General features: G+C 44.3%; 1 protein-coding gene across 1 annotated transcript in view; it reads right to left on the minus strand.

Annotated features, from left to right (window-relative positions):
* LOC120913316 (cytochrome P450 2F3-like) overlaps positions 1–17,905 on the minus strand; it is a 29,285-nt gene extending 11,380 nt beyond the window's left edge. Inside the window, exons 1-6 of the mRNA XM_040323184.1 lie at positions 17,639–17,905; positions 12,971–13,133; positions 7,814–7,963; positions 3,030–3,190; positions 2,729–2,905; positions 1,015–1,156 (exon numbers count right to left, since the gene is read on the minus strand). Coding sequence (XP_040179118.1) covers positions 1,015–1,156; positions 2,729–2,905; positions 3,030–3,190; positions 7,814–7,963; positions 12,971–13,133; positions 17,639–17,815 — 970 coding nt within the window. The 5' untranslated portion in view covers positions 17,816–17,905. The remainder of the gene's footprint in view (positions 1–1,014; positions 1,157–2,728; positions 2,906–3,029; positions 3,191–7,813; positions 7,964–12,970; positions 13,134–17,638) is intronic.
* Between the last annotated feature and the right edge of the window lie 4,262 nt (positions 17,906–22,167).

Consider the following 22,167-nt stretch of genomic DNA (forward strand, 5'->3'; position numbering starts at 1 on the left):
GGAAGGTTTTTGAAGAATTTACCTGGCCCTGGCTCCTACAGCAAGGAGTTTGCTAGGGGGCACCCGAGCAGGCTTGCTCCCGAGCCGCTGTTCTGCGTGTCCATTCACACACAGAGCCACAACTCGGCCCCATCCCCTCTCCCTCCTCATTGGCTCACTGGCTGTGATTGACAGCAGCGGAAGCCAATGGCACCCGCTGCTGTCTCAGCTAATGAGGAGGGAGAGTCCCCAGAGAGTGGAGGCTCTTCTACAACATCGTATCGGGAGGGGGCTCAGGTGAGTATTTCAGGCGGTTGCTGCACACAGAAGCTATTTTACCTTCATGCATAGAATACATGAAGGTAGAAAACCTTGAGGGCCAGATTCACGTAGATTCCGGCGTAGCGTAAGCTATTTACACTACGCCGCAAAGGGGGCGGCTTTTATTTAAATTAAGCGCGCCCCCGTGCCGAACGAACTGTGCATGAGCCGGCCTTAAACGTAGCCCAGTGCGCATGCTCCGTAGTACGCCGCAAATACATTGGTTTCGACGTGAACGTAATTAACGCACAGCCCTATTCGCGACGAGTTACATAAACAACGGAAAAACCCGACGCTGTCCCGACAGCCATACTTAACATGGCATACGGCGGACCGACGTAAGGTTACCCCTCATATAGCAGGGATAACCTTACACTTACGGAAACAACGTAAACTACGGCGAAGCGGCGCAAAAACGTTCGGGAATCGGCGTATCGGCTCATTTGCATATGCAACGCCGAAATCGACGTAAAAGCCACCTAGCAGCCAGTGTAGTATTGCATTTAGGATCCGACGGTGTAAGTGACTTACACCAGTCGGATCCTAGCCTAATTCTGGCGTATCTTGTTTTGAGAATACAAAACAATGATACGCCGGCGGGATTTTCGAATTACGCCGGTGTATCTGTAGATACACCGGCGTAATTCTTTTGAGAATCTGGCCCTGAGCCTTTAGAACAACTTTAAAGGTTTTAGGATGAAATTTTGAGTTCACCTGCCACCTCCGGGTATTTCATGAGCACCAGGAATCCGTATCTCAGGTTAGTGCTGACCGTCTCTGTTCCTCCAAACAGCAGGTTGTGAATCGTTCTGGCCAAAGATTTGGCGTAGAATGCGGTGTCTGGATTTTCCTCTTCCTTTACACGCAAAAGTGTTTAACAATGTTAAAGCTACATATACAAGCTGGTGTAAAATATTTATATTGTTCATTATAAACAACAACCTAGCCAAAATTTTTACTTTTTTCTAGTCTCTCAAAAAATAAAAACACGTTGGGGTAAATTCAAGAGATAAATACCGCAAACATTTTTGAGCTTTTAAAACTTTTGGTGTTTTTTCACATTTATTTTAACCACTTGCTGACCGCCTACCGTAGAGATATATAAATATATATATTTCTCCCTCTGTGTCACTTCAAGTCGCGCGCCATGAGAAATTAATTTGAAGTGAATGAGAGCCGTCTTAACCACTTAAGCCCCGGACCATTTTGTAGCTAAAAGGACCAGGCCACTTTTTACGATTCGGCACTTTGTCGCTTTAACTGATAATTGCGTGGTCGTGCGACATGGCTCCCAAACAAAATTGGCATCCTTTTCCCCCCCCCCACAAATAGAGCTTTCTTTTGGTGGTATTTGATCATCTCTGCGGTTTTTATTTTTTGCGCTATAAACAAAAAGAGCAACAATTTTGAAAAAAAACCAAAAAAAAAACGCAATATTCTTTACTATAATAAATATCCCCCCCCAAAAAAAAAAAAAAAGTTTTTCCTCAGTTTGGGCCTACTGTATATATATTCTTCTACATATTTTTTTTTCAAAAATCGCAAAAAAAGCGTTTATTGATTGGTTAGTACAAAAAAGTTATAGCGTCAACAAAATAAGGGATAGTTTTAGAGCATTTTTATTAATATTTTTTTTTTTTACTACTAATGGCGACGATCAGCGATTTTTATCGTGACTGCGACATTATAGTAGACACATCAGACCCCTTTGACACCATTTTGGGACCATTGTAATTTTTACAGCGATCAGTGCTATAAAAATGCACTGATCACTGTAAAAATTACACTGGCAGTAAAGGGGTTAAGTGTGTCCTATGGAGTGCTTGTAATGGTTAGGGGGCGTGGCTTGCCGTGACACGTCACTGATCATTGTTTCCGATGACAGGGAACACGATCAGTGACAGTGTCACCTAGGCAGAACGGGGAGATGTTGTGTTTACACTGACATCTACCCGTTCTTCAGCTCTGTGACCCGATCGCGGGACACCGTCGGCGATCGGGGCCTGGGGGTCCCGAGCTCAAGGCAGGGTCGCGAGTGCGCCGGCGTGCGCGACCACACTGCTCGCAAATTAAAAGGGACGTACCTATACGCCCATTTGCGCAGCCGTGCCATTCTGTCAACGTACATTAATTAGTTAGTTAGTTAATTTGTTAATCCAATTTATTCTCCTCCACTATTGCATGTGGTTAAACAATTTGAAATGAGACTTCTTCATTTTTAAATGTGATATTAATTTTGTAGGGGATGCCAACCAACATCTACTAGGTTCCCCTGACTGCATGGACTGTTTTATGCAAAATGTGAACTAACCCTTTAATGTGGTCATTGCACAGAGGAGTCACAAACAGATAAGAAGCCTTCATCATTTGTCCAGAGAACCCCTGTGTATATAGATTCTAGCTGAACGTAAGTTTAGGTTATGATTACCTCTTTCATCTTTATGAGAAAGCAGTCAATGTAGTCACGGGGATTATCGGGATCCAGAGTCTCTTTATGGTGTTTAATGATTTCAGCTGAAATGTCATAGATCATATTAAAATACTTATCCATGTTCTTGTGTGGCCCTGGCACATATTCCATGAGGTCTGGATACATGTTGTATAGCTGTGTTGTCAAACATAAAAATGAACAAAAGTAGAAAATAAAGTAATCCGAGAAAAACATATTTTATTTGCCCATCTGACTGAGAACTCATACTTCAGTATCGAGGCTTCCTCTTCATACTCACCGTCCCCCAAGTGCCACTCATGACAAGGAAGTTACTATTAATACTCTGAATTATGGCCAACAGTCTTTTGTCTTCATAATCAAACCGGCTGCCAAATACAATAGAGCAGATTACATTGGAGACTGATTTAGCAAAGTATTTGGTGGGATTCACTGGAGCCCCTAGGAATAAAGTCATAAAACCTCAATGTTATTTATTTTGCATGTTTATACAGTACTGACACATGTATTATTAGGGACAGGAAATGTGTTCCCCATTCACAGCAGTCCATTGGTAAACCAAGATGCCCAAAGTGCAAACTATATATGAGCCCTATTCATCCTCTAAGACCCGGTTCACACTTAGGCGGCACGACTTTGGGGGCGACTCGGCAAGGCGACCTGAAGACAACTTCAGAGGTGACTTGCAAAATGACTTCTGTATAGAAGTCAATGCAAGTCGCCCCGAGTCGCCCCCAAAGTCGTACAAGAACTTCTTTCTAAGTCGGAGCGACTTGCGTCGCTCCTATTAGAAAGGTTCTATTGAATAGAACGGGACGCGACTTGTCAGGCAGCTGAGTCGCCTGACGAGTCGCCCCAGTGTGAACCGGCTCTTATGCAGGGTTCTCCAAACTTTTCAAACAAAGGTCCACTTTATTGTCCTTCAGGCTTTAGTAGGGCCGGATTGTGGTCAGCAGGGGCAGAAAATGTCACGGGCCCAGCATCAGTGAGAATAAATACGGCCTCAGGGTTTGTGGTCAACAGGAGGAGAAGTATTCCCCCTATTAGTAGAAGGAATAGTATCCCATCATTGGTATTGGTGGAAGCTATAGTGCCCCATTGTTGAAGTCAGTGGGAGGAATAGTGCCTCATATCAAATGGAGAAATTGTGCCCCAAAGGCTGGATAAAGGCTAGCAAAGGGCCACATCTGGCCCTCGGGCCACAGTTTGGAGACCCCTGCTCTAACGGACTGTGCCCACATCCAGTATATAAAGCCCATCCATTTTATCATTGCCTCTGCTCCCCCCCTCCTGTTTCAGACAATGTCTGTGCCTTTAAACTCTGTCATGATTAGTAGGCTAAAAGAGGGCAAGTAGGTTCATCAGTAGTGTTTATATACACACGTTTATCTAATTCAACCTATATTCCTTCAGTTCAGTACCCAAGTTATAAAATTTTCCCAATAAATATATATACAGTGGGGAAAAATTATTAGTTCCCCTCTAGATTTTGTAGGTTTATCCACTTACAAAGAAATAAAGGGTCTTTAATTTTTATCATAGGCTTGTTTAAAATGATATAGGCAGGGGCGTTGCTAGGTGCCAAAAAGACCAGGGGCTTCAGCCCGAAGCCAAGCCGGCACCGGGGGGGGGTTGCGGTCGGTAGAGTGGCGCAGGGTGACCTACCTGATACACATACCCTGACCTACGTGAGTGTGTGTGTTAGTACAGAGACACACACACAGACATAACCTGCATACACCAACACTGACCCGACTACACTACACTGACCCGACTACACTACACTGACCCGACTACACTACACTGACTAGACCACGCTGACTACACTGACCTGACCTGACTACACTGACCTGACCAGACCTGACTACACTGACCTGACCAGACCTGACTACACTGACCTGACCAGACCTGACTACACTGACCTGACCAGACCTGACTACACTGACCAGACCTGACTACACTGACCTGACCTGACTACACTGACCTGACCTGACTACACTGACCTGACCTGACCTGACTACACTGACCTGACCTGACTACACTGACCTGATTACACTGACCTGACCAATTTACTTATTTATCTTGGTCGATTGATAGGGATCTATTGATTTCTCCCTAAGGTTGGCCTTGTTGCACTTTTCTCTTCTACCACTAGGTGACCGGGCACTTGGTTGTACTAAATATAAGAAGGACAACTCAAGCTCAGGTTATGGGTATATGGGGTATCTCAGCCAATGGGCAGGGGGTTTCTTGAATCCCTTGGCCTGCTGGGAGAACCTATATATTTGGGTGGGGTCGGGTGATCTGTGTTCTGTACCACCTGGATGGCGGTTTGGTATCATATACCCCTGGCTGCTAGGCTGGAGATTGGGCCTATCCCGGGGGCATCTGGCTGCTAGGCTGTGTGAGGGCCTATTCAGAAGTGAGAAAGCAGCGCAGGTTTGGGATTGCGGCTTGCAGTCCAACCAGAAGTGACGGTTCTGCTGCCCAGAGAACCTGTCAATGGTTGGAAGTAAAAGAGAAGCTGTCGCCACTAAGGGTCCAATTGCCTTTACCAGGGGCCATAGTGAGTAACTGAAGCAAGTACCAAAACCATATTCTCACCGAAAAGGGCATGGTGGATAATCGGGAAACTTCAGGCGGTGATCAAGTCAGTGACCCAACCAGCAGAGGAGACACTTGCAGGGCAGCCTTGTGTGTCAAGCCAGGGACCGAGACAGTAAACACAGGGAAGCTTGAGAGGTATCTAGCTAAGGACCCAGCAGAGAATCAGGGGTGACGCTTGACGGGATATCACCACAATCCTTGGAGGAGCTCAAGGGATTCATAGTCAGTCAGTGAATTAGTAAGTCTAGTGAGAGACCAGGATCTCGGTACTGAAGAACTACAAAGATCAGTTGTAGTGGAGCTGAAAGAATTGTTACATTTGAGTTAGGAACTGTTAAAGGACTGTTACCATAAGAGACAGCAATGGGGCCTTTCCCTGCACGGCTGTCCTCCTATTGAAGTCTCAGAGTCTGTCAATTGAGTTTGCTACTATATACAAAATATATATATATACAAAGGACTGTCAAAAGGAATAAAACCTCTTTTACATCCAAGGAATGTCTTGCGCCCAATGACTTTAACCATCTTTGCACCCACTATGCCTCACAACCCACCACATATTCAAGGATGTCAGCTATCTTTGGCCTTGGAGGTCCTCATTAGACCAAAAGAGGTAAAAGACCTTGCTACACCTAATATTCTTGTTGTCTGCTCTATGACCTAATCTCTTGGAGTTGCTACAGAACCAGGCATGCACAAAAAGTGTGGTGTTTTAGATCCTTTTCACACGGGGCGGATACGCTCAGCGGAGTCCGCCAGCTGAGTGGGTGATCGCTCCTTTAACCTCCGCTGAGACAGATATGTCTTTGCTCACTGAGCGCCGCGGGGAGGGACCTGTCAGAGCCCCGCTGATCTCTGTGGTGAGATCGGACAAGCATATTCGTTTTGACCAGATCTCATCTGATAAGACTCCGGCACTATGGATGGCAGACGTATCCTACTATGTATCGCCATACGTCTGTCTTGAGCGGATTGGATGGCAGATGGGTGTCAGCGGACACATCTCCGCTGACATCTGCCTGCCCATAGGAGTCAATAGATAGCCTGCTCGGATCTGCTTGAAAAATGGACAGGCGGATCCGAGCGGCTTATCGTGTGAAAGGGGCTTAAAGCATAGGAGGTTAGCTGAAATATAGAGATGGGCAGAGATAACTATCACTTCCTCAAAATACAGCAACAGATTAAATTAAAAAGAAGTCTCTTTCTGCACACTTCTTTATAGCATATTATACTGTATACCAGGGGCGGATCCAGGGGGGGGGGGCAACAGGGCAATTGCCCCCCCAAAAATATCCCTGTCTGACTGCAGTCCCGAGTCTCTCTCTCTCAGTATCATCAGACTGTGTGGTGGTGTTATGCAGCGCTAGACCAGGAGGAGGTGGGTGGAGCGGCGCCAAAAGAGACTCTGTGTTCTCAATACGCTGCACTGGACCAGGAGGAGATGGGTGGAGCTGTGTCATTGTTCCCTGCACGTTGGAGCCACTGCTGACGAGGAGGAGAGCCTTCTTCCTTTTCCGCCCTGAGTGAGAGTGTTGGCTCCACCTACCCCCTCCCTCCATCTTCTCCACAATGCAGCACGGTATCCAAGAAGCAGAACACAGGGCAAACTCAGAAGGAAGCAGTGACTGTGTGTGTGTCACTGTCATCTGATGCTGCCGGCTGCACCTGCAGACAGTGCAATTACTGGATCCTGATTCCCACTCCTCTCCATTTCTCCTCCCCCCACCAGAGCACCAACATATTTTAATAAAAGTGAGTAAAAAAATTATGAATGTGTAAAATTGCAAAATACATGTGTGCCAATCTATATGAAAAAAGGCAATTTTTGGCGATACTGCGCTGCGTTACTTTAACTGACAATTGCGCGAGTTTCCCCACAAATAGAGCTTTTTTGTAGGTTTTGATCACCACTGTCGTTTTTATTTTTTGTGATATAAACAAGCAAAAAAAAGAGCGTCCATTTTGAAAAATATTTTTTACTTTTTGCTATAAAAAAATGTTCATCAATTTAGGCCAATATGTATTCTGCTACATATTTTTGGTAAACCCCCCCAATTAGCGTATGTTAATTGGTTTGCACAAAAGTTATAGCGTCTACAAAATAGGGAAGAGATTTATGGCATTTTTATTTATTTTTTACTAGTAATGGCGGCGATCATGAATTTTTAGCAGGACTGCAATTTGCAACAGACAGATCGGACACCTAACTGACACTTTTGACACTATTTTGGGGACCAGTGACATCAATACAGTGATTAGTGCTAAAAATATGCACTTTCACTTTACTGACACTGGCAGGGAAGGGGCCGCAGGTGGCTGGAGGACATTGCTTCCGTCAGACTTATTTTCTGGCAGTGCCCCTCCCGAGACTAAACTCTGGATCCGCCCCTGCTGTATACAGTACTACAAAGTCAAAGGTATACTTAAAAAACATACAAAAAAAAATCTTATCTGTACCCTTTATATTTTTAAAGTCCTTGATGAGGAACTGAGCCTCCTCTAGTATTCGCTCCTCCACACTTCGCTTTCCCATTCCAAAGTTCCTCAATGTGAGCAGAGCAAAGCGTCGAAGCGACTTCCATCTCATCCCATTGTGAAAGCAAAGGTCTATTAGAGTAAAAAAAAAGGAAAAAACCTGGGTTATAATTACTAATGTTTGTGAGAACCACGTCTTGTAAGAAAGAGAAAAACATTATTCAAATCCAGACCAAATAATGTAAGGTTCTGTAATCTCTGAATCCTGCTTGCCTTAAGATCCCCTCTACATTTTACTATACCATATACTTAGAAACACTGCTACCAATTATAAAGTAAAACAGCCTCTGTTATCGTTGTAAGATTTGGAAAGGTTGATTCTAATTAGGTGGCTGAGCCATTGTTTTACTGCCCCTCGATAACACCCCTAAACTGAAATGGTAGCCAGACAGCAGTACCGACACCTAATGTGTTCTATTTAAAGTGGATGTAAACCCAATTCATTAAATTTGAGCTGGGCACATATATCTGCAGTATTGTGTTATCTCTCTTCAAAGAGCCAAGTCCTGTAGCTCTCTCCTGAACCGTTCCTCTGTTAGCCTGATAACTCCGGACAAATTCTCAGACACATCAGATAAAAGCTGCCTGAAATTTGTTAGGGGGGTTGCTATAAATAGCAAGCTGGCCCTGTTACAAAACACCTCTGAGGCCTCGTACACATGATAGGTTAAACAGAGGACAACAGTCAAAACCGATCGTGTGTGGGCCCCTTAGGTTATTTAACCATCGGTTAAAAAAAAGCCAACTTGCTTTAAAATTAACCGATGGATTCCTAACCGATAGAAAAAAACGATCGTTAGTAGGCACAACCATCGGTTAAAAATCCACGCATGCTCAGAATCAAGTCGACGCATGCTTGGAAGCATTGAACTTCGTTTTTTTCAGCACGTCGTTGGGTTTTACGCCACTGCGTTCTGACCATTCAGTCGGCTTCATCGGTTAACTGATGAAAACGGTTGATCGGTCCGTTCTCATCGGATAGGCTGATCGTGTGTACGAGGCTTGAGAGTTACGGCTTTTGTGGAAAGGGGGTGTGTGCCTTTCTTCTAATCAGCAATTTTAGCTATCTTGGCTGTATGCCCAGACATCACACTCTGTGTTAAACAGGGAGAGAAAATTTCCAAACACGATCTGAACTTTCTAAACAGTATATAAATGTGAAGACAGCAAATATACATGTAAAACCTATGTAGGGAGATTTGGTTCATCCCTGTGTATCATCTGAGGATGTTCATGTCACTGGGTGTATGGAGGTGTATGGAGGGTTTACATACACTTTAAGTGAATCATGTATGGAGGTGCTGACTTTCCAAGGTTAAAACAGCTGCATGTCAACCACCTCCTGAAAAGTGTGAATAAGTTCTTAAGCTCCAGTCTTGGACATTTGCCAAAGAGGAGCTCCAAAATATAAACATTTTACATATTTATACTTATTCACTTAAGAATTGGCACAAGCAAAAAGTATACAATCACAGGCGACATTAATTTCTGTTATTTTGCACCATCTTAACAATTTGACAATGGACCAAATTCTAAAATGTCTTGTTGCAAAATAGATTGAGACTAAGGCAGCCCATAGATGATTCAACTTTCTTTCCTTCAACCACAGGTAGAAGGAAAGAAAACTGATAGATTCATCAACACAGTAACTGGTTACACAGTATTAAAGTGTAAACCGGGCATGACTCTCAATCAGATCTAGACATGTCAGACATATGGAATGGCATAGAAAACCATACATGAAAGTACCAGGCAAGCATATAAGGGGAGACTGTCTTTGTGCTTTAATCCAACTAGACCAAATTTTATGAAACATTTTTGGACAATTCCTGTTAAAGGGGTGGTTCACCCTAAAAACTACTTTTTTTTATTACACTGGCCCCCCACATTACAATACGATTAAGGCTATTATTTTTTTTTATGCTGTACATACCTTTGTACAGCATATTCACCCGTGGCATCCGGGTTGCGAGTCCCGCGGGAGTGGGCGTTCCTAACATGTCTGTGATTGACGTTTTGCCCAAAAACGAGCTCCCCCCCGTCGCGCAAGCCGCGTCACGGTTGGCGAAAGGAGCCGAACGGCGAGTCGGCGCTATACTGCGCATGCGCATCGACGTTCGGCTCCTTTCGCCAATCGTGACGCGGCTTACGCGACGGGGGGAGCTCGTTTTTGGGCAAAACGTCAATCACAGACATGTTAGGAACGCCCACTCCCGCGGGACTCGCAACCCGGATGCCACGGGTGAATATGCTGTACAAAGGTATGTACAGCATCAAAAAAATAATAATAGCCTTAATCGTATTGTAATGTGGGGGGCCAGTGTAATAAGAAAAAGTAGTTTTTAGGGTGAACCACCCCTTTAAGGTAGGTACATGTATCCAATTAGTTGATGCTTTCCAGCCATCCAAGGTTGGTGGCGTCTGCATCTTCCATCTCAGTAAAACATTTTCTGCTGGCATAGAAGGTGGAATAAAAGGCAAATAACTGTTTACTACGGGTGGTCTCTATGTCATTAACAATACCTAAGATGAATATCAAAGGAAGAGACAGACCTCCCACTCCACTGACAGTTGACACCTCCATCCAATAGGTTAGTAAATTACCACAGTATGAGGGTACCAGGCTCTACACCACATCTATGGCATGCAGCCAATACTTTAGGACAAATCGAAGATAATCCATACCAGATTATTTTCTTCAAGACTATCCTTAAGGCCCCGTACACACGAGGAGACATGTCCGATGAAAACGGTCCGTGGACCGTTTTCATTGGACATGTCTCCTGGGAGCTTTTGGTCTGATGTGTGTACACACCATCAGACCAAAATCCCCACGGACAGAGAATGCGGTGACGTAGAAGACACCGATGTTCTCAAACACGGAAGTGCAATGCTTCCACGCATGCGTCAAATCAATTCGACGCATGCGCAGGATTTCGGGACGCTGGTTACACGTCATAACCAGTGGACATGTCCGATTAGGTGTACTAACCATCGGGCATGTCTGACGGACATGTTTCCAGCGGACAAGTTTCTTAGCTTGCTAAGAAACTTTTGTCCGTTGGAAACCTGTCCGCTAGGCCGTACAGATGGTCGGACATGTCCGCGGACCAGTTTCAGTGGACATGTTCGACCGTGTGTACAGGGGCCTAATAGTTCTGCTGAAAACAAAACATTTTTTGATTACAGAGCTCAATAGCTCCGGCTCGAATTGCCTAAAGGCAGTTGAATGTGTTACAGAAATGGCTCTCCAATTAGAGAGAGACAGTCTGAAAGCAAATGGCTACTGCTGTGCATTTTTTTAAACCCACAGCACCAGTGTCATATGTCAACTGTATTAAATAATTTTTTAGAAATATAAACTCACAGACTCCAAACTATTATCATTTCTCTTAAAAAACGAACTGTGGTTGAAACACTTACACTGTTATGCCTTGTATACACGACAGGTTTTCAGGTTAGGAAAACTGCCATTTTTTTATATTGGTCGTGTGTATGCTCCCTAGCAGTTTTCTCGACAAAAAAACTGCCCGCAAAAATTTTTAAACCAGCTCTCTTTTTTCTTGTCGTGTTTCCCGTCAGTTTTTTTCTCGTCACGAAAAATGGTCGTGTGTATGCTTTTCTGAGGGGGAAAAAAAAGCGCGCATGCACAGAATCAAGTATGCAGCCCAAGTGCAGCCCAAAGGGTGGCACCATTTGAAAGGAACTTCCCCTTTATAGTCCCGTCGTACGTGTTGAACGTCACCACGCTTTTTTTGCATGAACGTGTGTATGCAAGTCAGGCTGGAGAGGAATCACGTCAGGAAAAACGCTGTTTTTTCCTGTCGAGAAAAATGGTCGTGTGTACGAGGCATTCGATTTTTTCTTGTTCAGCACCATGGACAGTGAATGGTATATTAGATACAGTATATTTTCTTGCAGTTAAATGAATTTGAAAATAGAAAAGCTATTGTATTTTCTAATTAGATTATGAAACTAACAGTGCTGACATTTTACATGTGAAATTTATGTTAGTGGTCTGCAGGATACAAAATTGTGAGTTTAGTGGTCCGTGAGGTCCGAAAGGCTGGTGAACACTGCTCTATACCTCGCTTACTCCATAACCTTGTAATCTGGAGCTCAAGTGGCAATTAATCCCTTAGTTGAGGGAAGGAGGCTTTATTGGTGGTTCTTGTAGGCACATGGCTAGTGTGAGTTATTATGATAACTCTGGTTCAATTAAAACTGATAATTTGGTTTTGAATAAGAAGCCATTTGGGAAAATCCCACAGCAGTTTTGAATCTGCCAGTGAGAAGGTTTCACTCTGCTAGCTATTTTATTATTATATTATGGAGACTGTAACAGCAGGAGAACTAATGTCCTGTACAAACGACCCGAGTTTCCGTCGGAATAAACTCCGACGGGTTTTTCCCGTCGGAATTCCGTTCAAGCTGTCATGTATACACAATGTCAGATCAAATTCCGACCGTCCATAACGCCGTGACGTAAAACACTACGACGAGCCGAGAAAAATGAAGTTCAATGCTTCCGAGCATGCGTCAACTTGATTCGGAGCATGCGTGTTTTTTCCTCCGTCAGAGTTCCACACAGATGATCGGAATTTCAGATAGGATTTTTTTTCCCCCCATCGGAAAAAAATAAAACATGTTCTATTTCTAAACTCCGACGGAAAAAAGTCAGATGGGGCCCACACATGGTCGGAATATCCGGTGAAAAAATTCTGTCTGCCTTTTTCCATCGGAAATTCCGATCGTGTGTACGAGGCATTCGACTTCTCTTGCTCTATGGATGAAAGTCTGGGATCTCTAAAGAGGACACCTTATGATTTTAATCCACAGAAGATATAAGAAGCTAGTGGGTTATCAGCACTTCAGCTAGGTTAGAAGATAATTTGTTTTGTTTTTTGTTCTTTATTTAGCAGCAATAAGCACTCTACTCTGTGATGAGTCCATGCAGTAGAGTCTAATCATCCCTGGTGGGGCTGTTACAAATTCCTGTTCATTTCCCAATTAAAGTGATCACATTAAAATCTATTTCACAAGTTGATTTAAACCAAAAGAAATGTAATATTATCTCACCATGTTTACCAATGAAGTTCAAGAACACAGGATAGTCTCCTCTATCTCCAAATGCTTCATACTGGTCAACCAAAGCCTCCTTCACAGCATTGTATCCACATACAACAATTCCAGGTCTAGGTCCCAGGTACAGACTGTAAACTGGTCCATACTTGTCTTTTAGCTGTGGAAAAATTAAAGGAGAAATGTTTAGTCATCACCCTAGGAGCTGGTCAAAGTTTGCTGGCAATACCCTACCACATTCTACTTAAGGAACAGTATTGCTCACTGGGATATTGTTCTGGCACCTACACCCAGGTTAGGGGGGACTTAAATTTGAATGCTTCATTGCTGCTTTTCGAACCCCATAGTACTGGTCAGTAGGGAACAGTGACGGCGATGCCCTCCACACTCCTTGATATCTTCTCCCATCCTCAGTTCCCCATCTTCTGTTATGATTGGATGCCTGATAGGCGACATCCAATCACAGCGCCTGTCATTTCAGCCAATCAAGTGACAGGTAACAGACCCGAGCGCTTTATTGGCTGAGAGGCGGTTCAGTGTTAGGAAAGCGATTCATTGATTAGAGTTGAGCGAACCCGAACTGTAAAGTTCGGGTTCGGTTCGGTACGGACTTTGGGTTTTTCCCGAACCCGAATAATTGGAAAAAGTTTGCGTCCGGGTTCGGAGTTTGGGGGAAAAAAATGCGCGGAGGTCCCCGCAAATTCAATAACCAGACCCTTTAGGTCTGGTATGGATATTAAGGGGAACCCCGCCTTCAATTAAAAAAAAAAATTATGTGCGGTTCCCCCTAAATATCCATAACCAGACCCTTCAGGTCTGGTGTGGATTTTAAGGGGAACTCCACCCCAAATTTAAAAAAAAATGGCGTGGAGTTCCCCCTAAAATCCACACCAGACCCCTTATCCGAGCACGTTGACCTGGCCGGCCGCAGAAAAGAGGGGGGGACAGAGTGCGCCCCCCCCCTCTCCTGAACCGCACCAGGCCACATGCCCTCAACATTGGGAGGGTGCTTTGGGGTGCCCCCCGAAGCACCTTGTCCCCATGTTGATGGGGACAAGGGTCTCATCCCCACAACCCTTGCCCGGTGGTTGTGGGGGTATGCGGGCGGGAGGCTTATCAGAATCTGGAAGACCCCTTTAACAAAGGGGACCCCCAGATCCTGACCCCCCCCCTGTGTGACATGGTAATGGGGTACCCCTACCATTTCACGAAGGAAGTGAAAATAGTTGTCTGAAAAAAAAACACACACACACACACACCGTTGAACAAAATACTTTATTAATTAAACCAAATAAAAATCCAGCGGTGAAAATAGACGATCCATGCTGCTCCCTGATCCATCGTTGTCTTGTATCCCACGACGGATGAGTTCTCCTGCGACGGGTGTACGGGTGTTCTCGCCCACGATTGGTCCAGCGATGAGAAGGTCCATCCATTCAGAGCACAGCTCCGCGAATGACGCTCCGGAGCTTGACGTTTCTTTTATAGGGGAGGCGGGCCACACGTCACGTGACCCCGTCCCCCTCTGACGCACACTGTGCTACGTCACTGGGAAAGCCTATTCCTTAGGGTTCGGGTCCGAAAGTTCGGGTTCGGACCCGAACATCCAGGTGTCCGCTCAACTCTAAATATGAAATATTGGACATAGATAGCTCACATTTACTTCTGGTAGACAACAAGTGGTGAGCTCCAAATAAGATAAGCAGATTTTACTACTTTATAACCACACTGTGAAACAGATCTGAAAACCAGGGAGACAAAATTACACAGAGGGACACACTCCTTCACTTTTGCCAACAGCGATAGGAATAGTTTGCTTGGGCATTTATACACAGAGTATAGCCATTAATACACACAGTGTTCTTCTATTAAATTGGAATTGCCTACATACTTGCCAAGGGAACACTTTACCAACGTGTATTTATAGCCCAAACATACACTATATTACTTAAAGTATTGGGACGCCTGCCTTTACACACATATGAACTTTATTGGCATCCCAGTCTTAGTCTGTAGGGTTCAATATTGAGTTGGCCCATACTTTGAATATTTAACAGCTTCAACTCTTCTGGGAAGGCAGTCCACAAGGTTTAGGAGTGTGTCTATGGGAATGTTTGACCATTCTTCCAGAAGCGCATTTGTGAGGTCAGACACTGATGCTGATGAGAAGGCCTGGCTCACAGTCTGTGCTCTATTTCATCCAAAGATTTTCTATTGGGTTGAGGTCAGGCCAGTGAAGTTCCTCCACCCCAAACATGCTCAACCATATTTTTATGGACCTTGCTTTGTGCACTGGTGTGCATTCATGTTGGAAAAGGAAGTGGCCATCCACAAACTGTTCTCACAAAGTTGGGAGCATGAATATGTCCAAAAATGTCTTGATATGCTGACGCCTTAAAAGTTCCCTTCACTGGAACTTGGCCAAGCCCAACCCCTGAAAAATAACTCCACATCATAATTCACCCCTCCACCAAATGATTTGGACCAGCACACAAAGCAAGATCCATAAAGTCATGGAGGAGCGTATATGGAGTGGAAGAACTTGACTGGTCTGTTGTCCTGGCCTCAACCTGATGTAGCACCCTGATGTCTAGGCAGGGATGCTGTTAAATTTAGCTGTCAGGGGGTAGTTGCCTTGGCCAATTGTTAGGAGGTCAAATGATTTCACCCTAATTCTGGAATTGTGGCACTTCTGTCTTCTGTCACTAGGTGACCGGGTACATGGTGACATTAGATAAGACAAGGGCATTGCAAGGACAGATTAGGAATAAATGTGGTGTCTCAGCCAATGGGCAGGGATTTTCTAGGATCCCTTGGCCTGCTGAGAGAGCCTATTTATTTGGGTGGGGTCAGGTTATTAGTGTTCTGCGCCACCTGGACGGCTGCCTGGGTGGACGTATGTTGTACTGCCCCGGGCTGCTAGGCCAGAGCCTAAGGGGCATCTGGCTGCTAGGCTTCCTGAGGGGCCTATTGGGACACAAGAGAGCCGCGTAGGGCTGGGACTGCGGCTTGCAGTCCAACCAGAAGTAACGGTTCTGCCGGCCGGAGAACCTGTCATGGTCGGAGGTAGAGGGGAAGCTGTCGCCACTGTGAGTAGCTGATGCAAGTACCAGAGCAGTGTTCTCACCAACCAGGCGGCGGCTATGGACGCCAACTGTATGACACGGGAGCGCCCCTGCAAGCTAACTCCCTCAGGGGGAGCTTCCCAGAGGGGGTTAGCTATTGCGGGAAGGAGCCGAGACAGCTGCTGTGGGACCCCAGAACAGCAGGATCGGGCCACTCTGTGCAAAACGAACTGCACAGTGGAGATAAGTATGACATGTTTGTTATTTAAAAAAAATAAAAAATAAACCTTTACAACCCCATTAATGTATTTTTTGGCAAGAAGTTCTGGGATGTGCTGAAGGGTCTATTGATGCTGCCTTCTGGGGATCTATTGTCGCTGGTGGGGATCTGTTTTTGTGTGCAGGCAAAGTGGGGTGATTTTCCATCCCAACAATCAAAATTGTGGATAAAGAAACATGAACGGATATAAATTCCTAGCTTGACCGTAGGTAGGCCTAAGGATAAGCCTTAATGCACATAATGGAAAAGTATAACTGGGTGGAAGCACTGAGGACAGAGTGTCCACCACCTAATAGAAGCAATATACTGCAGTTGTGGCAGCTGCCCAGTTCCAGAGAGATGTTGAAGCTTTTACCAGAGACCATGACACTACAGAGGGAATGATACCCCCTCTTTCTCAGGGATGGTATACTGTACCACAGCATAATGTTCCCCCATAACTCACCTAGCAGGTTGTATTTTCTTGTACCCAAGTCCTCTCTGTAGCAGAACAAATCTACATGGATTAGGACACTGGGGTGTTTGTAAGACACTCACCTGGTTAAAAAGATACGATATGTGTGTGGCTCTGTTCCAGCTAGTTGGAGACACAAATGTTCCCCGATACAGCTGTTGAGATGCTTAGCCCAGGAGAAACGAGGGAGAGTGACCCATTACTTGGCCAAAGATGTCTGGAAATGCAATTATATATTCAGCAACATCATACACATCATGTTTGGCTATCAGGGGACCTACGGACGTTTGGGGCATGACTTTCAGACCTGGAGCACACAGACATTTTGGAATTGTGAGTGATAGCAATGCTTGACCGAAGCCCAACATTTCATCAAGGACCAGTCATGGGCACAGAAAGAGGAACCAGAGATGACTGATTTCCAAGTTAGTGTCTCAACCACTGGACGTACATTAGTGGTTGCCACCTCCTCTTTCAATAATGCCCCCAGGAGATGCTTTGGGTTCTGATGAGAAGACATAGTACAATAGTTACCCAGCTCGGGTCCATGCTCTGTGGAGCCCTCTGACCTGCTATCCTCTCCCTGGCAGGGTGAATTATTCCATCCACATCCTTTGTGAGGATGAGGAATCTGTTGGCTGAATGAAAGAAAAATCTAACCATGTACGGCCAGCCTAAGAGACCCACAGTAGTAAAACAAGACGGTAAATTTGACTGTCAAAAAAACAGAATCAAATGTAGCAGTCTACCACTCCATGTCTGTCTTAAAAAATGTTTTCTTTAAGGAAAAAAAATATATATATCACACCGAGACAAGATCTTGTACCCAAACGACTTTGAGCTGAGAGCTCTCCAGGCTTGCTCACCTTCATAAGTGACCTTCCAATGTCTTTTGTGTCAACCTGCAGGAGGTTCCCAATGAAGGGTAAGGGCATGGGTCCTGGAGGAAGTGTTGCTTTTTCTCTTAAAATCCTCATGAAGCTCAGAATTATACAGGACACACAGAAGATGATGAAAAGGAGATACGTGGCATACCAATCCATACTGCTACCTGCCACATAGACAATATAAAAAATCAGTGATGTATAAGAAGAACCATTACAAAGCAGACATGGGACACTTACAATGCATCTACAATGATCTCAGGAAGTTATAGGGCCCTATATATATATATATATATATCTCTTTCTCTCTATTATATAACAGCTGCTAAATTCTGTAGAGTAACCTTTCTTAACCTTTTTACCCCAGGTCTGGTCAGAATGCCACCCCTACCGACAGCTAAAACGATTAGTGATGTTATGCTGTTGATTTTGCAAAGTGGTGTTGGCACTAAAATTATGCCAGCACCATCAAAAGGGAGGTCCATCAGCCATAGCTCAAGGAACCCCTAGCAAGCTTTTGAGGAACAGTAGCTGAGAATAGCTGCTGTAAAGACTAACAGATTTTCTTCTAACGTCTGCTTTCCATTCCATTATCTACTAGTTTTGCCTTTATTCGATGTACCATAGCATTGTTTTTTTTTGCAAGGATAACATGAAAAGTGCACGCTTAAAATTAAAATGTTGGAAGAGTTGTTTTTGGAGTTGATACCTTGTTGCAGAAGATTTCAGTGAAGAACAGGGAACCTACAGTACCAATCTATGAAAGAAATGAATCAGGGGTTAAGGTTAACATTAGGGTTTTGTGGTGTTACATAGTTAGTCAGGTTGAAAAAAGAGCTAGGTAAAGAGCCTCCGACGGAGACTCTTTACCACGTGGTCAGCCATGTCCAATCACGGCTGATCACGATGTAAACAGGAAGAGCCATTGATCGGCTCTTCCTCACTCACATGAGTAGAGGAGAGCCGATCGGTGGCTCTCCTGACAGGGGGGGTTCCGGCTGATTATTCATCAGCACAGCCCCCCCTCGGATGCCCACACTGGACCACCAGGGAAGCCGCCAGGACCACCAGGGAAGCCTTTAACATGGGATGGCCAGGTACATCCCCCATGGCAATCCACATGTTCCAAAACATGCCAATCAGTGCCCACAAATGGGCACTGACTGGCACCATAACAGTACAGTAGTTAAAACAGTGATGCCCAGCAATGCCACCCACCAGTAATCAGTGCTACTCAGTGTCCCTCAGTGCCACTTATCAGTGCGCATCCGTGCCCACCTATCAGTGACCTGACCATCAGTGCCCATCTGTTCCGCCCATATGTACCCATCAGTGCCACCTATGAGTGCCCATCAGTGCTGCCAATGAGTGCCCATCAGTGCCGTCTGAGTGCCCATCAGTGCCACATACCAGTGCCGCCTATCAGTGCTCATCAGTGCCAAATATCAGTGCCCATCAGTGCTGCCTATCAGTGCCCATCATCAGTGCTTATCAGTGCCACCTCATTGGTGCCCATCGGTGCCGCCTTATCAATGCCAGTCAGTGTAGCCATATCAGTGGCAGTCATTGAAGAAGAAAACATATTTATTTACAAAATAATTTAACAGAAACAAATAAAAACTTTGTTTTTTTTTCCAACAATTTCTGTCTTTTTTTTATACGTTGCGCATAAAATACAAATCGCAGAGGTGATCAAATACCACCAAAAGAAAGGTCTATTTGTGGGAACAAAATGATAAAAAAATTGTTTGGGTACAGTGTAGAACGACCGCGCAATTGTAAATCAAATTGCGACAGCGCTGAAAGCTGAACATTGGCTTGGGCAGGAAGGTTCGTAAGTGCCTGGTATTGAAGTGGTTAAAGAAGAAGTAAACCACACTATCTTATTTCATTTTTTTCAACCTTCGTTACATTTAGTCAATATGATTTTGAAAAACAAGGCTATAAGGGAGTCACTAGGCTATTTATTGCGCAATAACTATAGAAAGTATTACATTTTCCTATACATACAAATACTTATTTTTTTTTTTAACCATTGGTAGGCAGTTTATTCTTGTAATAGTGAGGAATATAACACAAATTCTAGATCTATTATGTAGATATTAGACAGAAAATTACAAAAAGATAAAAAAGATGATTACAAATTCCAAACAAAATCCAAACTGAAAGTACTAAAAAAGGGCCAGATTCACAAAAGAGATACGACGGCGTATCTCCTAATACGCCGTCGTATCTCTGAGATACGATTGTCGTATCTATGCGTCTGATTCATAGAATCAGTTACACATAGATAGCCCTAAGATCCGACAGGTGTAAGTGATCTTAGGCTGCAATTCTAGGCCGGCCGCTAGATGGCGATTCCATTGCAGTCGGCGTAGAATATGCAAATGACTAGTTACGCCGATTCACGAATGTCCGCTTTGCCCGTCGCTGTAAATTTACGTTGTTTCCGTAGAGATACGCCACGTAAAACTAAAGCTGCCCTCTAGGTGGTCTAGCCAATGTTAAGTATGGCCGTCGTTCCCGCGTTGAAATTTGAAATTTCACGTAGTTTGCGTAAGTCGTCCGTGAATGGCGCTGGACGCCATTTACGTTAACGTCGAAACCAATCACGTCCTTGCGACGTCATTTAGCACAATGCACGTCAGGAAATTTTAGGGACGGAGCATGCGCAGTACGTTCGGCGCGGGAATGCGCCTAATTTAAATGGTCCCCGCCCCATTTGAATTAGGCGGGCTTGAGCCGGGCGGATTTACGATACGCCACCGCAAGTTTACAGGCAAGTGCTTTGTGAATCAAGCACTTACGCTGAAAACTTGCGGCGGTGTAACGTAAATGTAATACTGTACGTTACGCCGCCGCAGCGTAGGGCGATTCTACGTGAATCTGGCCCAAAGTGTTTTGAATGGTTTTGTGTAAGGATGTCACATGAAATAATAAACCTGCAAGGATAGAAATATGAAAGCTTCTATTGCTGACCTATTTACAAAAGTGCAGCGTGGGGCTGTTATCGTAATCCTGTCTACAGTAATTAGTATTTGACCATGGAGTAAGCATGCAACCCCTAAGTGTAAAGTTTTCTTGCATGCGTTTTCCAGTTTGATGTCTACACCTTTATAAACAAGTTATCGAAGTTAGTAGGCAGATTTCTGCACTGATAGATTCCCTTCAAGCTAGTCATACACAAACAGATCTAATTGTCTAGAAATAAGCATTCAGTCATTTCTCTGTAGACCCATCATATGTAGACAGTTTTATATTGTGTTTTCCCCAAAACTGTCTCTAAAAGGGGCATCAGAAAATAAATTCCAAACTAACCCATCCCTTACAGTGCTGCTATCTACTTCTGTGATTCACCTTTACAATCATTAATGCAACATGTTTTGGGACATTGCCCAAGTGTGAAAACAAATCACTTCCTTCATGGATGGGTTTTGTCCACCGCTTGGCTTACTTTACTAAGGCCAGACCTAGAAAATGTATAAAAGAGAAGATCTTACCTGTAACAAGGTAAATTAGTGTAGATGCAATGGTTATTATGATTCTATAGCTCAAGAGGGAACCAGACACCACAGTGCTTCAGCATATATAAGAGTTACTGTATATAGACCAGCCTTTCTCCTCCTACTTTATGTTGTAGGGAATTCTCTTAACCCCTGCCAGACCTGATAGACACAAGGACCTTCATACACTAACTTTATCTGTTTAAGGATTAGATGGAAAAACATGGCAAAAGGAATAATTAAGAAAAAGGTAGAATAGTTGCTGTGTAAATGATAGTACCCATAAAAATGGCAAAATTAAGTCCATCAAGGGGTTTATACCAGTGACCACTCCAGCCAGTCCAAATAAATATTTAACATACACATTGAGTCTTTGACTCCATTGGTTCTGCCATATTTTGACCACAGGCAACACTCATTTATTGTACACTGTGGTGGAACATTAGCTACAGCAGCCCACACAACTGCTATGGGAATTGAGTCGGGAGGGGATCCCATTAGGGAGGCTGTGAAGTGTCCAGTACAGAAGGGCTGAAGTGGTTAGTCTCCTGTTGGCAGCCCCATTTCGCTCCCGCCAAGCTTGCCAAGGACACCTCCCTTCTTCTTCAGATAGGCTACGCACACACCTGTTAAGGGAGAAACTCCTTGGTCCACCATGTTGTACCTACATTTTCCTGGCTTGAAGCCCACCTTCACAACTAAAGGAATATCCACGCAAGTAGCTCTTTATCAATATTACTGAGAAACGACATGTCACAAACTCTGCCCAGCGGCTTCTTCATTTTCTTATTAGCCTTCACCAGCACAAAACATATTAAGGTTATAGAACGTGAATTCAGAAGGTCCAGCTGTCTTCCCATATTCTCCATCATGAGTGCCTTTACAGTGGGTCCTTATTTAGAATATCCCTCTGGGTCAAGGCCTGGAAGGCCGTCTCCTTTTTACGCTACAAATATGCATAACGTAATTTAGGACAACCTGTTTTCATATATATATATATATATATAT

The sequence above is a fragment of the Rana temporaria genome, chromosome 9 (assembly GCF_905171775.1).
Source record: "Rana temporaria chromosome 9, aRanTem1.1, whole genome shotgun sequence".
In the NCBI taxonomy this organism is placed as follows: domain Eukaryota; kingdom Metazoa; phylum Chordata; class Amphibia; order Anura; family Ranidae; genus Rana; species Rana temporaria.